The sequence below is a fragment of the Pungitius pungitius genome, chromosome 12 (assembly GCF_949316345.1).
Source record: "Pungitius pungitius chromosome 12, fPunPun2.1, whole genome shotgun sequence".
NCBI lineage: Eukaryota > Metazoa > Chordata > Actinopteri > Perciformes > Gasterosteidae > Pungitius > Pungitius pungitius.
The window spans coordinates 7,882,292-7,900,471 of record NC_084911.1 but is presented as its reverse complement, the minus strand read 5'-3'; the positions used below and the strand labels follow the sequence as shown (position 1 = coordinate 7,900,471).

General features: G+C 41.8%; 2 protein-coding genes across 2 annotated transcripts; one reads left to right on the top strand and one right to left on the bottom strand.

The window, feature by feature from the left end:
- The first annotated feature begins 13,226 nt into the window (after positions 1-13,226).
- On the top strand, positions 13,227-14,562 carry LOC119221095 (dexamethasone-induced Ras-related protein 1-like). Its single transcript, XM_037477531.2, has 2 exons — positions 13,227-13,581; positions 13,693-14,562. The coding sequence occupies exons 1-2, from the start codon at positions 13,311-13,313 to the stop codon at positions 14,214-14,216; spliced, it is 795 nt and encodes a 264-aa protein (XP_037333428.1). The 5' UTR covers positions 13,227-13,310; the 3' UTR covers positions 14,217-14,562.
- Positions 14,563-14,678: 116 nt separating this feature from the next.
- On the bottom strand, positions 14,679-15,715 carry med9 (mediator complex subunit 9). Its single transcript, XM_037477532.2, has 2 exons — positions 15,579-15,715; positions 14,679-15,373 (listed from the first exon to the last, which is right to left on the bottom strand). The coding sequence occupies exons 1-2, from the start codon at positions 15,701-15,703 to the stop codon at positions 15,154-15,156; spliced, it is 345 nt and encodes a 114-aa protein (XP_037333429.1). The 5' UTR covers positions 15,704-15,715; the 3' UTR covers positions 14,679-15,153.
- Between the last annotated feature and the right edge of the window lie 2,465 nt (positions 15,716-18,180).

Sequence of the window (18,180 nt, the reverse complement as noted above, 5' to 3'; positions counted from 1 at the left end):
GAAGGCCGAGCTACCAGCCCAGAGGAAAGGTGGCCAGAAAGACAAACTATTCACTGTAGTAGCAGCTAATGAGCTTGAACTTTGACCCCGTTATAGGCAGGAGGCCTATGTGCTGCCCATGGTACTGCCTGACTGTTTATATGGTTTTGTGGAGGAGGTGTGGGCTCGCTTGGAAATGGTAAGGCTTTCCGCTGACCAAGAGAGAATATAAACAGAAATGGATTTCATGCTTACCGTGAAAAAATGGACGTTCAGCCACTTCTGATCTTGATCTGATTAGAAAAAGAGGTCAACTCTCACGGTTCAACATAGATCTGGATACCTATATTGAGTTAGAAAAGCTACATTCAATCACAAATGCCGTAAAGATATTGTAGGCTACAAAGGTATACATAGCAAGTGTGCACACACACAGCTAGCCGGGTAGCTAGCATTTCATTTATTGGCAGTGGAAGTTGGGTAGGATGGTGTGCGGGGATCATATGATCGACTGTGAAAAGTGATCTGCTTTTGAATAAAACAGGTATTTCACTGTGTGCGGTGTGATATCCCTGAGAAGAGGAGTTCTCACTGAACAGGGCAAGCAGATGGGCCGGTAAACTGGGGAAGGTTACTGGAGGTCAGCAGATCCTCAATTTTCATTCTCTTGAGCGGGCAACTAATTAAAAATGTATCTCTGGATAAAATAGACAAGTTACGGTTATCTGCAAAAGTAGTAAGGATCACCATTACAATTAATGCTCAGCATTCTAAATACAGAAACTTTTTTGTTACTTTATAGTCCAATTCGCAGGTGTGGTGGTGTGAATGGTGATGGTTGCCGTATTGTGCTTATTGAGACGATGTAATAATATCATTATGTATGCAGTACAGCAGAGGCTCTCGCTATGACAAGTGACATGATCTCCCCTGAGAAAGGTTCTTGGATGAAGTATTTTTAAGTATCCCTGGTATCTAGAAGTTGGACACAATTAAATGTTCTTAAATTGCTTCAAGAGCAGAATTCATTCTCTCAAATTCACCGTGTGGCTAAAATATGCTTGACATATCCAAATAGAGACTAACTTATAGCTGATTTCTGGTTGTGGTTACTCAGGAATTCTGCGTCTGTTATTTTTCATTTTCCGATCATTCTTGACACTCTTTCTCGGCTTTGCTTTCCTTCCTCAACTCCAATTATAGGGTGCCTAATGCACATAAAGCGTGTGTTTGCATGTGTTTGCATGTGTTTGCGTGTGTGTGTGTGTGTGTGTGTGTGTGTACACGCCTGTCTGCACACATGTAGAATGTAGCTTCTCTATCAGATTGGGACTAATCCCGGGGTGGCAGGACAGCAGAGGGGAGCCAGCACATGTGCACATCTTTCAACTGTGGTTTGCGATGTTTAGTCTTGCTTTGTCAGCACTTCTTGAACCCGCTCCAGAAAAGCTTTCAAATCGCCCATCATTCAAGACTCCCTCTGCACCCTGAAGCCCGATCGCCCTCTGCCCATGGACTTTCCCGTCACAAGATGAAAACAGAACTAAATGAATCTAACAAAATCATCATCCGAGCGCAATGTTGATGCCCTCAGGGGGTAAAGAAGAAGGCCCTTTGGCCTCCAAGGCCTTTGCCCTTCAGGGACTTTCCAAACATAGCTCATGATCTTTAATCACAAGGCAGGTTACTGCCAAAAAAAGGTATCACTTGCTTATCATTTAATTTCCTTGCTCCGCCTCCTTCTCTCTTATCCCCAGTTCTCTTATGAAACATTTCCCCCGGGCAGCTGATTTGACTGGCAAAACAAGCCACATTTTGGCAGGACCGTTGTGGGGGATTCCCCTACAATTTTGGGCTGTGGTTCATCTCTGATGTCCCTGTCAAAATACGTCCCATGGTCATGTAATGACAACACATCAGAGAGGATGGAAAGGTGGATGCAACTCCCATGCATGTTTAATAAAAAAAAAACTAGCCGCGTGCTTTTCCTTATATTTAATTTCAGACACAAACAAACAAATTATTAGTTATTTTTCTTTACTGTTAGTGTTTAATTCACTACATGTGCATATAACAAACCTAAAAGACACACATCTCTTGCCCCTCACTCTCACCTTCAGCTATAATAACACCCGGTTGCAAAACACAGGACAACTGCTCAGCACAGTAATAACTTTGCATCTGTCGAGCAACAGATGCAAAGCGGTCCGCTCACCCCGGCCCTCGGATCATAACAACAGCTGGGGCTCAACTCCTTTCCTTAGAGCAACTTACATCTCATGAGTGGCAACATCATCTCAAATAAAATCCCTCCAAAGATCTCCTCTAACTGTTAAAACATGTTTGTTCAGGCTTTTAACTTCTCGTTATCCTTTGTAACTCCCCTTCCACCATAATTAATTAAAGCATCCATTTAACAGTAATGTAAAACATATTTAAACAAACATAGGTCATCTCCATTGAGGGATTGCTCATCATGCAAACACACTCAATGAATTCCCTTGGACAATATAAGGAAGTAGAAACCGGGCTCCCACCTCCTTCACACACAAAGACAGGTCCTCCTCGTTAGTGAACCCAACCAGAACCCATTTACAAGTTTACGTGTCATCTTTGAGTTCTCCTGGAAAATATAAGACATACACATGAAGATATGGTATGTTGTATGACATTGATGATAGTTGTATTTCCACAAACAGGAGTTGGGTGATTCTAAAAAGGCCCTGTGGACTGACTGTGGAAACACATTAAGATGATCACCAGAAGATGGCACTGCAGCACGTCAAATCCATTCAGTCATTTTTACAAGCATCTGTTGCTCCACCAAGTGTTCAGAAGAACACGTTACACACGACTTTAGATGACAAAACTGCCTTTTGCCTCATTACTGGAACTCCTGACATCTCTGCATGGAAATGATATCCCTGATTAATATGATTTTAGAATCAACTTGACATTAACATGATAATTGCAATTTAAAATACAGTGCACAAATCTTAAGAAAAGAGAAAGTAATATATCAAAAACTAACTGGATGAGTATTTATATCACAACCCCATATTTACCACAGATGGGGGGGATATGGAAACACAGTCTATGGAATGAGAAATGGAAATGTATTAATTTTCACTGCAGAGTAATCTAGCTGGGTTCTAGACATTGCAAATAATCTTAAATCAAGTTCAAGATCGAATCATCATTAAATCATCAATTACATTACAGTATGGTGTTAAAAATCTCAACATTGCAACTGATAAATCCCAGTCTGGCACACAATTTAGCTCTTTATTAGTTGCACTTTCCAAACAAATATGGAATCCATTAATTTCCTGTATAATGATGTCAGCCATGACAGGTGATCTATCATTAAACTATTATTCCAATAAACTTGTTCTATAATGATCCACCCCATAACTCCGCAACTAATCATGTTTGTACATTGCTATTTATTGGAAAGTTGAATTCCATTGATTCAAGTTGCAGCCAACTGTGGTCAGCAACAGACAAAGTGAGCAAGTTAAGAAGAGTCAATGCACAGTAATTAGTATACGTGACACACAGCAGTCGGTGAGCATGCATTAAGACACAGTCTAATTCATAGCATAACCACCATTATTATTATTGAAATGGATTGAGTTATTGGCCTGAAACCCAAGGCCTGTATGTAAGTTCAGATGGTAAACACAATGAACAAGATCAGCGAAATACATACAACTCATTACGGCCAACTGTGTGAGGAACAATGATGCTGTATTATGTAAAATGAGCTGTTTTTCTACTCCATGCCACCCACCATTAACTCATCTACACTTCAACAGGATTAGCCCGTGTATCCAACTATGATGCAAAGCATGAACTCTCGTCCCGTCCTCTCTTTAATGTGAACGACAGAAACATCGTTGTCCATTGTTACCTGCAGCATATTACTGGGGGGGATTAAAACACATGTGGCGGTGTAATATGTGGAGGGGGGGGGGGGGGGGGGGGGTGGACAGTGAGTGTATCTGTGTGCACGCGTGTGCTCGGCTGTTCTGATAGGAAGATACCATGGGGGGGAAAAGTCCTTTGGAAGCAGGACTCTGTAAGGTGTAAAGATGTGCACAACAAAAGAGAACAGCTTGTCCAGTGTGTGTGTCTGTGTGTGTGTCTGGGGGGGGGGGGGGGTTGTGTGTGTGGGTGCATCCGTGTCTGCGTGTTGCTTGTGATCTGTAGCCAGATCTAGCCGTCCTTTCCTCCCAACCTTTTCCACTACAGGTTCTACTTTTAGTTCAGGCTGTGCTAAGTACCTTGGATAATGTTCTCCACTTTTAATTGTTCTTTCGACTGCCAAAGCATGAAGGTTTTGTGATACTGCCGCTGAGCTCATGAGAGTCAACACTTTTCTCTTCCGTTCGTGTCTTTCTGCACTTTATTCCGTCCTCATTTTGAGAGAACATAGTGTTACGGGGGACAGGTTTAGCTACCTATCGTATCATCTCGTCTTATTATGAAACCGTGACTTGATGTTGAGAATCATCATCCAGCTCTTTTTTAAGGGTCTCAGCACCTCTGCTTGTCTCTATTCTTACGGCACTCAGGCTTTTGTAACAGTGTCACGTGGCGCACATAACATTTCTAGCCGCAATTAAGGACAAACGACCAGCACTAATCATTTTTCCGTGTTGTCATGGGTAACAGGGGTCCAACAACAACAAGATAACAATGTAGGTGAGAATGAGGGCAAGCTCTTGCTGTGCTGAGGGAGCATTACGCTCTTTGATAACGTCCCTTCCCCCCCAGCTGCTGCGGCTTCTTGTGCATCCGGCATACTAAGAAGTCATAGGCAAAGCAACATCATCCATTTTAAATGATGATTAACTATGATATAGCTTTAATGATTGTTCTTATGATTACTAAATAGAGACAGATCAAACTCCATGTTTATGCATCTAATCGATAAACAAAAGTTTTTAGCATTACTAAGCAACAAAGAGCCAACCTTTGCAATACTTGAAAACACTGAACATTGTAAGTGGACCGGCAGATGTCACAAACCATTACATTTATTCACAGGGTCTAGAGTGACTGTGGCCGCGTCAACCCCATGTGCACTGAGGCTACCTTCCATTTATGTTTAACATAATCATTGCTCATAAACCTTTACCATTAACCATGCATGCATACTACGTGTGAAGATGTCAACAAGGTGACCATGTCTGCAGAGAGGGAACACAGAATTATTCAAAATTCTCCATCTGTCTTACATCTCCTTAGCTGCCTGTTGCTGTTTGTCCACTGTGCTCGAGACAAGCGCCAAGTGAATTTTTTATGTACTAATGTACCAATATATATGAAATTAAGGCGTAAAAACAAAGTTCATAAAGGTTTTTTAAAACTGAAAATGAAAAAAGGTGATAAGCACTTCGTTTTCCTTATCATTTCATTCAACAAATTAGTTGAAGTCGGTTTAATGTGCCGCCAAGCAACTGAGCAAAAGTGTTTTGTATAAACAGGAAGAAAAAGGTCACCTCGGTGCTAATTAGTAGTATTAGAAATGTGTTTTGGTCATAAAATAAGATCCCCTCATTTGGCTTTCTGCTGTTTTCTTGCTGCATTTAAAGATTTATATTCCTGTACCTGCAATGCTCGCAATTTGCTGGGGTCATGAGAGAAGCCAAGTTTGCTGAGGTCTGAGAAACACCGGGTGCATGGGGTTGTTCATCGGGGATCACTTTCATGCTCCATAAACATATTTGTCCAATTTGAGATATGAGGGATGGTCTGAGCCCAAAAAGCTGCCATGACGCAGAGAGAACTGAAATGATTCATAAGTGCAGACGAGAACTCCAGTAAGAGACGCACCAGGGTTCAGTGGTTGCACGTGTGCGTGAGTTTGGGGCGTGCACGTGTGTCCTGTACATCAGCAACACCTGTTCACCTCTGCATCTATTCACACGTTACAGAACTTCGTCTCCTCTATAAGGTCCATCTCTGTGGTGAAACGTGCACTCTGAGCCGCTAACGCAAACAGAGCCGCTGGAACCACTTGCACACAATTAGTTTGGTGCAGTGGCTCGACTTACAGGCGGCCAGTTTTGAGCCGGTCTCCGAGGTTGATCCTGCTCTCTGTGTGCTATTTTTTGGTGGGCAAGAGTGTCACGGTTTGGGTCTTTTTCCTGTTTAATTTTCTAGTTTCATGTCTCTTGTGTGTCCCTGGGTTAACTTAAATTCCTGCCTTGTCCTGTCTTCCCCTGTGATTGTCTGCCGTGCCTGATCGTGTCCAGCTGTGTCCAATCACCTGCACCTCCCTTGTGTATTTAAGCCCTGTGAGTCTCTTGTCTTTTGTGGCGTCATTGCGTGTCTATGTTGGATGTCTATTATGTGTAACGTCAAGTCCCCATGCAAGTCCTTTGTTGTTGTTTTTTGCTATTATTATTTTTGCCTCCTTCTCACCCTATGTCAGTGATTTTGAGTTTCGTCTGAGCTTTTGACTATTAAAGTCCTTTATTTTTGCAAACTCCACGTCTGAGTCCTCCCTCCATGCCCGTGACACCCCCCCCCCCCCCCCCCCCCCGTGCTGACAAAGAGTTCCAATAAGATGATCAGCAACAAAGAGACATTGCTTTCATATTTAGCAACAGGAACTTCCCTAAACATGGCCTTGATGTGAGCACTGGGGTTTAGGCTGAGTTGCCCTTCTTTTAACCAGTGAGCTGAACAAAGCAAGTGACAGCAGAAGGGCAGAGAGTCAGACGGACCTTGTCTTCTTATCACTCCTCCGAACATGCAGCTTTAAAATTCACATATCCAGGAGCTTGACCTTATGATACAGAATTAAAGCCCTCAATCGCAGCCACTTATCTCACCAGAAAAGTGCACCCCTGCCTCATGGAATGATGGTTGAGGTTTTGCTGTGTGTGCCTGTTCAATCCGACAATTACATTGTTTTTACCTGAACTCGCCTGACTAGACTATTTCCTGGAAACAGTCAAGTATTTTTATTCTCAGAGCTGTTTAAGATGTACATTTACTCAGAGATGTGATTGTTTTTCACAGAAAACCTGCCCTCAAAGGCCAAAAGTTCATGTGTGTTTATTTATTACACAATATCATACAGAGCTTCATTATTTTAGCTGAAACTGTGTTTGATGTTGATGAAAACAAATGCTTTCCGGCCACCATTCCAGTTAAATCAAATAATAGCATCTAATTCTTAGGACGACTTTCTTGATTGCAGCTCAGCAATTCCTGTCGTATCAATTATTTAATCGGGTAATAGCTTTGGGTAACTTTGTTACTATTCTGAAATAATAGGAAATGTGAGATTTCATCACAACCAGAAGAAATAAGTGAAATCAAGATTCAGATTTATTTTAAAGTAAAGCCATTGGTCCGAGACAATTCAATCACAATGGCTTGAAAAAAAAAAGTAAGTCTTTTTCCTAATGATGTGGCAAAGGTCACGTTGTTGTTGTTTTTATTGTAACTCTCGACACTGATGGAATCCGGCTCTCCGCTCGATTCTTTCGGACCTTTTGAACCTACTCCTAGGTTGCTACATGAGTCAATGTAATGTCTCCAATAGTTTGTTTGTATGTGCATATAGCTGTTTGTAATCTTCTTTCCTTCCTTCTGATATCTTCTTGTTTGCACATCTATAGAAATCCAAAGGAGGACAACGTTGGTCAGCACAAACTCACACAAACATACGTACACTCATCAGACTTCATTAAGTCTATCTTGTGTCCAACTTAACGCGGTGTGAGCGTGCCTGTGCATGCTGCCTGTTTAATTACTTGAAAAGAACATGCATAAATTACTTATTATTCAAACAACAATGTCCTTACTGGCTACCGAGCGGTAACCCTCCTCGGAGTTGGTGGGATTGGCGTCCCACGGAGTCGGAACGGCGGGCGGCTTCACGGCGTGGATGTGAACAATAACAGAGGAAATGGGCTGTACATGTTTGTGCAGTTGATTTACAGTGGGTCATCGTGTGTTTTGCTGGTTTGAGTGGCATATCCTCTCATCCAAGGACAGAACGCAAAACTGCAAAACGTCACTGAATGATAAACTGTATGTTGGGCTCAATATAAAAACTATAATTTACCTTGTATTACTCTATAAATCATGTCTGGTATAGCTAGTGTTGACTGGCCATCACAACGAGGTGTGCGTTAAACCGTGGTAAATTGTGATGCGACCCTCACGCACAACCTGCTGGCACCTGTGATCAGCTGGTGCAGCGTTGCAGTGCATTTTGGGTATCATCGGGTGTCATCACACTCAGCAATTGAGTACATCGTCGACACTTTCATGACATTTAAATTGATGCAAAGACGCCTTTTGACTGCATCATAGTTTAATATAGTCTCACACAAAGCAGGGTGAGATGTTTTATTCATCATCTCATGGGGAGTTTATATAATATTTGTTTGGGAGTGATTGGGGGGAAGATTGCAAATGCTGTGTGTGTGTGTGTGTGTGTGTGTGTGTGTGTGTGTGTGTGTGTGAGAGAGGTGCAATTAAATACATTAATCGTCACCCAAGACTTTTTCCACGTTTCCTTTCTCCCCCTCTCTCTCTTAATGTGAAGCTGTTACGTGAACAGCGCTGCAAAGGGCAGCAGCTTGCTGACTGACGTCTAAGGTTAAGCATTTATAAGATCACTCAGTGGTAGTCACATTTACCAACTTCACTGCCCGGTGAAGTAACACAGATTTGCAATTGACCATCACCTCAGACACGAGTCGGAAGAATGCCTCATGGAAACAGTAAGGCATCTGCAGCATATTTTCCGAGGGAGGTCTTTTGTTTGCTGACTCAAAAAGGAAACGCATGACCCCGTCCAACTGACATCAGACCTGCGTTAACAGGTTTTTGGCCACTTATGGACAACCAGCTTGTTACACTGACACTGTATGCCATTATAATGTGTTAAAATGTGCAAAAGCCTAGTTATTATTCACATCAATCACACTTTTGAGGTCCAACAACTCTGCAAATTCGGCGTACGTAGGGGTCACGCGCTTGGGTTTTAAGAAATTACTGTATAGCGCCTCCTAGAAATTTGACACTTTTGCCTTTTACCAGTTTTCATTTCCATTGGACGATTCAGGCTGTCCTGAGAACTGATTGTGTGCTAAATGTACTCAGCCAAAACTGTGTTTGTGTGCCCTTCATTGTTCACCTTGGGTACTGTAAAAAAGTGTTGATCTCACAATGCCAGTTTCATTCATGATGTCACACAATAAAAGATAACAATTTTTTTTTCCTATTATAGTTTTGTTTTTAATTTATTGATTTTAATGTTGAGTTATTGATTTTAGTTCTCTTTTGCAATATGTAACTTTTTTAGATTTTAGAGTTGCGTTTTCAGTGTGTAGACAAGACGTCTATTTACTACAACCATAGGACCATAATATTAACTTAAGGAATGAAGACCGGCAGCTAATTGGCCAATCATTCGCAACAAAACATTGTTCAATTAATTCACTCCTACTGGAATTAACTCTTTCTGGTTGAAGACTACAACTCAGGGTCCACATAGTCTGATGTGTTTGTCTGTGTGTTCACCTTTCTTCAGTCCATTAGCGAAATAACCACCTATTCAGAGGAAATTGCAGGTCATAGAGGTCGGATAAAAAGGACCCTCTGAACTTCCGTCTGTTTGGTGCATTTAATGTTGCCAAATCATTTCTGATAGCTCGAGCAGAGAGCACTTATTGTTCATAACAACCTGTTAAGTCCACAAAAGAGTTCCACCGACATCACCTCTCAAAAGGTTGAAGTCACACCGATGGTTCAAACATAATCATTTGGTATGTTTCTGTAAGAGGGAGAGGATGTTAGTTCAACATTTTCTTAAATAAGGTATATTCAAATTTAATAGCAAACAAGTGTAAACCAGAGGTCCTATGTTTTTTTTTTTTGCCTCACATAATGTACGTCATGCAAAGAGTCTGACATGAGGTAAGGATGATAACACAGCTACCAGATTGTAAGATTATCAAAGCATGCAGGTGGTCGACAAAGCCCTGATTGTCTGTGAAGCCTTAAGCCTTTGTGTTGGAAACCGCGTGTTCATGCTTCATTCAACAGTTTGATCAGTCATGGCCCCGCCTGACACGCAACGGACAAAAGTCTCACGCCATGAAAACACAGAATGACCCCTCCTTCCCCCAGCACACAAGCACCGATAGCCTCTCCTGCACCAGGAGGACGTATTAATCAAGTATCATCTCCCCATATGGTCAGATTTGATCTTGTTAAGATAAACTGGTAAGGGGTAATTATACAGAAAATGGGATGATAGTTTAACCTTTAATTTAACGGAACATACAACAATATTGACAATAACACAGCATGTGCAGGCTTTTTTGAAAAAATATAGTTAATAGAGGGCTTCATTGCTCATTTTTTGGGGAAGTCATGCAATTATCCCATGGACATGTTTAAAGAATTTAAACAGATTTACATCAAAAATAGAAACTGTCAACCAAACTTTTTAAATGGCTGTATCATATTTTGTGAGGATCCTGAGTTGTTACTGTCCCAGAAAAACCTGGCCTGCTCATGTGCTGTAAAAAGATATTCTGGAAAACAAGTTAAAGCCAGCAGACTTGAATGGCCTTGGTGTACGAATACGTTACTGCAGATACACACAAATCTCTCCACCAGCACACTCGCAGCTCCACAGACAGCTTGTGTGCACACGCGCAAACATGCATATACTTATGTGTATATGGTCTTGTGAATTAGACTCCTCGCTGCATGTGTCATGCATGTTACGAACACGGGTCAACTCAAAGAACAGGGGTTATGACACAATACCAGAATTTTGACTTTGTAATCAGATTTTGAAGGATTCGCATTTGTCTCATGGGCTGATTTTGTGCTTATTTCATTTGTAAAACACAAATCACTTCACCAATTAAATTTTTGTTTAAAACATCAGCTGTGAAGCACAGTGTTCTCACAGGTTTTGTTCTGTCCTGAGCCCTAATAGACGATGGCAAACATGGCTGAGAAGGAAATGAGTCTAATGGGTTTCATTGGCCGTGGCGTGAGTGGGCTGCAGCTGGTTTGCTTACTCTGCTTGACGGCCACGTTGCGAAGACAGTGCATGTGTCGAGGTCCTGCTAACGGAATAATCTGCAAACAGGCCGGAACACAAACACAGATCAACCCTAAAGAGCCGAGCCAAGAGGCAGACAGAGAAGGAGGCTGGGCCTTAAAGACACATTGGGAGGTCTGAGTTGGAATTGCTTCTCAGGTAACCAACCACGTATCAATTCACTTGTCATTTAGGTTGAAGAAAAGTAACAATGGCTTGTGAGTCTTTCTCTGATAAAAACAAATATTTAAAAAAAGGTTTTGGATACATATTCATGCATCAACTTATGTGGTTAAATAGTTGTTTATCTGTCTTGCAAATGCAAAAGTAAACTCAATTTCCTTTTTTGCACTAGTACCAACTGTGGTAAAAAAGAAATGTTGTGAGAACAAGATATTCCCTCCATGATGTTTTTGTGCAGTCGGCATTATTTGGCGGTGCCTTGTTGAACAAGCTTGCATGCATGTGTGCTGTCACACGCATCGCTGGAACACACTGGCTCAATTACTGACCAACAATGCCTGGTTACACAAACCCGTTGATCAAGCGAGGAACAACCAGGCTTAAGTACTCCTATCTGATTTCATCCCCAGTGCCCTATACAGATGGGGAAAAAAGGTAATCAGAAGAGTTAGGTTTTAAGTTTCACATGAAAGTAATGCAAACATCCCGACCTAGAAGTATATGTCTTTGTTCAACCTGTTTGGACATTGTGTAACATGTGTATTTTTTAATTTTGGGTATTAGAGAGAAGGACAAATAAATAAATAAACCGATAATACAACAGCAAATAGGCCTATGAGGCTCATGTAGCTGCGTGCAGTGTGAAACAAAACTTAAAGAAATAATGAGTTTGATAGATGGTTTACTCAGTTAATAATATATCCTATGGTGGCACTGTGTTGTGAGCATGAATCACAAACGAGATAATTTTATCGAAGAAATGGTCTCCCTCCGCCGATTGAGAAGAGAAGGTAAAGGTGATACGTGATTCAGGTGGGACAGTGGTTGAGTCACAGACAAAGGTATCTATCTTTAGACTGCCTGTGGGGTACTTTAATTAACACAGAGACACATTTTCATTGGATGGCTTCAGGCAGGAGTAACACTGAGCTTTTTTTCGGCTGTCGTTTTTTCTTCCTCTCATTGTTATTTTTGTACATTGTTGCCTGCAATGATGTCGTCTCACCCAGGAGACATGAAGCTTTCACAGTATGTTTAGAAGGTGGAAAAAATCCAATTACTATGCTGTTGGTTTCTAATTTTAACAATAGCACTGTTTCTAAATGTGTTTAGCCTCTTTAACTGGATATAGTTTTCAATCTGTTCGCATAGTTGGCACAGCCAAATGTTATAACAGTGTTCTTGCTGCCTTTTTAGCAATCCAATTCAAGGTTTCATCTTAAACAAAGGCAAATATGCATGTTTTCATGACTTTTAGCTCACCACGGTAAGCTGTAGCATAACCTTATCATTTATGAGTTCAGAAAATATAATGAAAACATCTAAAAAATATTAATAAATAACATGATTGCACTATTTAAGCTCTGCTGTACAAAAGAGGTTAGGTCGGTATGCGGATTATGAGCCCAAAGACGCACATTTCCAGCTGTGTGTGAGCTGCACGCGTGCGTTCTCCTCTTCTGGGGGAGACTGTTTACTGATTGGAGGTGATCGAGGACTCAGATAAAGCCGATAGTCACACGCAGTTTGGATGATGTTGACCGAATGCCCTTTACGAAAAAAAGAAAACATACTGTTTATTTGCATGCATTACGAAGGGGATCAAACCCCCAATTGTACACACACCAGAAGTAATTGTATTGATACTGTGCCTGATATGTTGTGTGTGCAATAACACAATCGACATTTTATAGACAGTTAATTTGTTGATTACGCGTGTGAAATGAGAACATATTTTAAAAAATGAAACATTTGTATTTGTAAACAAGCCATCTTCCCTGCTTTCTGTTGATGAGGACTAGACAGGTATGACGCACACACCAAAAAAGCCACACTAACACTATAATATAGAGTCTCGCACCAGATCTCCAAACCGGTGCGTGACGCATGACGCATTTGGGAGACGCGCGGCACACTTGCCCTATATAAATCCCCAGCACGCTGCACTGTGGATTCAGAGACACAGCGAGGTTAGAAGGCGCACATCACTGGGAGGACTTAAAACCATCTCCTGCACCAGCACCACAGACCTCCGGGTGCAATTGCTGCGAGAATGATTAAGAAAATGTCCCAATGCGAGAATGAGTTCAACATACCGGCCAAGAATTGCCACAGGTTGGTGATCCTGGGCTCCACTGAAGTTGGGAAGACCGCCATCATTTCTCGGTTCCTCAACGACCGAGTTGACGACCAGTACACACCCACCATTGAGGACTTTCATAGGAAACTCTACGGCATCAGGGGGGAAGTTTACCAACTGGACATTTTGGACACGTCCGGGAATCATCCGTTCCCCGCAATGAGGAGGCTTTCAATTCTTACTGGTGAGTGGAGCTTTTAAAACTTAAAACGCAATGCAGAGTGCATGAGCTGCCATTCAACTGTCACTCGTCGTTACTCGTCATTGAACGCGTGTTCCGTCTATGTTCCTCCAGGTGACGCGTTCATCTTGGTATTCAGTCTGGACTGCAGAGACTCCTTCCAGGAGGTTCAGCGCCTGAAGCGCCAGATTTACGAGTCCAAGTCCTGCCTGCGAAACAAAACCAAGGAGAACGTGGACGTCCCGCTGGTGATCTGCGGCAACAAGTGTGACAGAGACTTTTACCGGGTGGTGCAGGAGGACGAGATCGAGCAGCTGGTCGGTGGCGAAGAGCACTGCGCTTACTTCGAAGTATCGGCTAAGAAGAACACCAACGTGGACCAAATGTTTCAGACTCTCTTTACCATGGCCAAGCTGCCGAACGAAATGGGCCCCGGTCGGCACTGCAAGGTCTCCCTGCAGTACTGCGAAGTACTTCGGCGAAAGTCCCTGAAAAGCAAGAAGTGCAAAGACGGGAACGCCTATGGTGTTGTGGCACCGTTTGCGCAGAGGCCCAGCGTGCACAGTGACTTGATGTACATAAAGGAGAAAGCTGTAGGAGGCAGCCGAGCTAAAGAGAAGGGCTGCATCATATGCTGATGCATTTTCTTGGCAAAGGACTTTCTGAGACGTCCCAGAGCTGAAGCGTATAGCTGCTGAGCATTCAGGGCGCATGAGTCCGAATACTGTACTGTAGACTGCATTGGAATCCGAACTGTGACGAGACGCCTACATGGCGAAGGTGCCTCTATATATATCTGCCTCTATATTAGATTGCCGAGATGGGACATGCAGGGGAAAGCAAAGTTTACGACCCCCCACCCCAACACACACACACACACACACACTGGACCGTGAATGTTTTTGGCATTACGAACAAATTTGAATCCGAATGTGTATTTATTATAACCACCGTCAACTTTTGGTTACAAGAGAATAAAACTTCATACTTTCCTACTCTGTATTCCTCGTCTCTTTTCCTTCAAGTAATACACAGTGAAGTAACACCGCACTCACAGAGGTCAATTCACTGTCATTTGTTAACACATTCACACTGTAATCTCTCTTGTCAAGGGCAATTTATTATTGCCACTAATACATCTATTTGATAATCCACTATTGACAAAATGGTCACTTTGCCTATACATTTTCTGTCAAAAAGATGCTGGGACCAAATAATGATTAAAATATTGTGTACGACTCGTTGTAGAAATCAAAAAGAGGATTTAAGACACTAGTTGATAATCAATGATTTTATTACAAAACATTGCAGTAGATTTACTGAAAACAACCTTTAATACAAATACTATAAACTAAGTTTGCATTTTAGCAAGGAAAAAGAACGTGCGTGACGGAAATCGGACGACATTAGATGCAATTGAGGGGAAATAAGTCAGTGTTCATTTAAATGTCCTCCCGGTGTTCTTGAACGCCACATCTGCTCCACAGGTCGGGAAGAAACCAAACCCGTCCTTACTTCCTTGTGTTTTCCGTGTGTGCGCTTCCTCCAGTCAATGCAGCTATCGGGTCCCCGCTTTCACGATGCTTTCGGCACGTCAAACATGCAGAGACTCTTGTATTTCTGCAGTAGCTGGTTCTTGGTTTGGACCTGTTCCCGCAGGGTAGCGAGCTGCTGCTGCTGCTCCGGCGGACTGCTGTCTACCCCGGGCATGTTGGATATGAGCTCCCGAGCCTCCTGGATCTTTGCCTTCAGCTTGGCCAGTTCTTGGTGGACATCCTGGCTGTCCTTGTCCATGCTTAAACACAGTGGAGATAATTCGTGAAAATGGTACGGACATGTTGACATTCATTTGGACTTCTAACTTCGCTAACGCTATATGTTTGTGTTAGCCTAACGGCTAACGCCAGGTTGAGCTAACAGGTCGTTAAGCTTTGTGTAATTAAAGAAAAAAGTATTTCACAGAGCAGCGAGTAAACACGCGAATCGGGCGCTGATCTTACCATTTGATAATATCGTGAACTAAAGGCAGCAGAGAGCAATCCTCGCTCTCTTTCTCTTCTCTCGGTTGGGACACCGCCATCGCCTTCACTGCTTCACGGCGCGGAGAGTTTACGTCACGCGTCATATTATGACGTCAATGCATTTCGAATCAACACTGCCTTATTAAGACGTGACCCCTTTAGTTTAATTAGGTTTTCGTATAACATATCATTTGAGGAATTACATTCCGAGGCCTACAATAGCTTTCAACGTTAAATAATGTTTAATTTTTCATACAAAAAAAAATTATTGATCCCAAAGTCGTTTACATTTTTTGGTACTTGGTCATCACACATTTTAGGTAACAGACTAGCAGGTTCTTTGTATTAATATATCTTGTGGCTTTCTTATCATTTATAACAAATACAAATCACTATAGATGTGATAAAACTATACATTGGAGAGGCCTCGCATGAGTTTCTTTTTCAGGAAACCACATTTATCTTGCTCTACATGTGAGACCATTCCAATAAATGGATCCTCTTTTGAATAAAACACTTTCCCTGATATAGGCCACAGAATCTCACAAAGAAACATGAACTTTAGATAACAGAGTGATGCTATGTGACACTACCATACCATAGCAACCATAAGCATTTATACAGAAATTCAACCTCCTTCCTCTACAAGTGTGTCACAGGTGGCGGTGTGCATGTAGAGGCAAACATGAAACATGATAGTCTAATGTCTGCCCTATACATACAGTTAACAGTTTCATTCGGGTCAATTATTTCTATTTGGTTACCCATCAACTTTGTTTACAGACATGACTTCCTCACGTTGAAATGTGAATACTGTCACAAAATAAAAGGGAGACCAAAATCAAATATCTAGCCATACTGCCTCTCAAATGTAGCTGTAAACGTGCACATACATTCTCTCTTTGCAGTGCTCCACAAAAAAAACGTACAGTGGACCATCATTTTCTCAATCTTGACTGACCCGTATGTCTGTCATACCAGGCCTCGATGCATGTAGGTAGTTTGTAAAGCAGAGGCCGCTGCAGGCCATTGCCTGACTTGCTATGTATGAGATGTATTTTTTAACTTTACCGCTGTTGCACAAAGACTCGCTGCCTTGTGGTGGAAGGTTGTGATGTGTGAGTTTATGATGTGAGCCATACTATGGCTGTTTGGTTAATGATAAAAGCTGCCTGTTCCTCTCATGATTCAATACATTGTGCGCATTATAGGAGTGTTATTTCTAGATTTAAATTTTTTATGGGGCCTTAATTCACCTTTATGTCAAACCAATGTTTACATGGCACGTTGATTAATAATATGAAAAAGATTTCCAAACACTACTCTATAGTGTCTCAGGCCCTTATAACACAAAAGTAACCGCTACTAATAATTCTGATATATTTTCTTGGGATTGGATCTCCTAATCTCCTAAACGTCACTGACTAATATAAGTTTCCACAGCTAGATTTAATTAAAGAACAGAGCCAGCTGTTGATCCCATTTGCTCCCCCCCACCCCACTACACACACACATTGACGCCATGGGGAAAAATTCTCATTAACCACCACAGCAGAGCGACACAGCCGGGGAGGACCTTTAAGCTGTTCGAGACTTACCTTATTAACTATTTTTGGGTCACACCTCCAGCTGAGTTGTAGCTGTGATCATACCACACACCTAAACAATCATTCCATGCTCATGCTGATTAACTGTTACATAACGAATTTCCAGAGATGGAAACGCAGGGTATTATGTGGATGTGTTTAGCCATTCACATCACCCTTAGTAACTTTCACCCTGTTGCATTCTATAACAAGATAAAAGAAACTTTTTATATCCCCGTTAGTTCGAACCACTCATATCTTGAATACATCTTGAATTTCCTTTTTGCACTAACAACACTATGACTAAAATTACATTTTCTTTCTTGGAGATTACAGTCAAGGTAGGCTTGCACTGCCCCCAAGTGAAGGTCGAGGGTATCACAACTCCACGAAGAATACCCCCTCTTTCAAAATATGACTATAAATCATTATAGAGGCAGATCCCTAGAAGTCAGCGTGTAGTTCATAAATGTGATGGGGTATTACGTATAATTTTTCGAGTAAAAATATGAAGAATATGAAGAGTAAACACGTCAGCTGCTTCCCCTGGGACATCTCCCTTTCTAAGAAATATACTTTGTAAAAAAAACACATGATATAAATTAGTAGAGCTGTCCATTATGTTTATTTCTTTCTGCACTGGTAAGGAAAGCCTGAGTTGATCTACGCTTTGGGATTGTATCTAATTTGATTTGCTGATAATCCGTGATTTCATCTGAGAAACAGCCCTGCAAAGGTTTGGTCTCCTTGTCGACTCCGGTCCAGATAGCCCATCAAAACATCTGTATTCTTGAAACCATGTCCAATTGAGTCGCGTATGCTCAGTGACTGCATACACACACTGCATAACCACTAGGTGGTAGGCTTTAATGATGATATTAGCGGGTTGGATGTTTACTATTTATCGGGTCGATTGTTTGCCGATGTTCTAATTAAACATGCAGGTCTCGTTTAAACTCTTTAAATGGCAGTCAAATAAATTGGAATCCTGAACT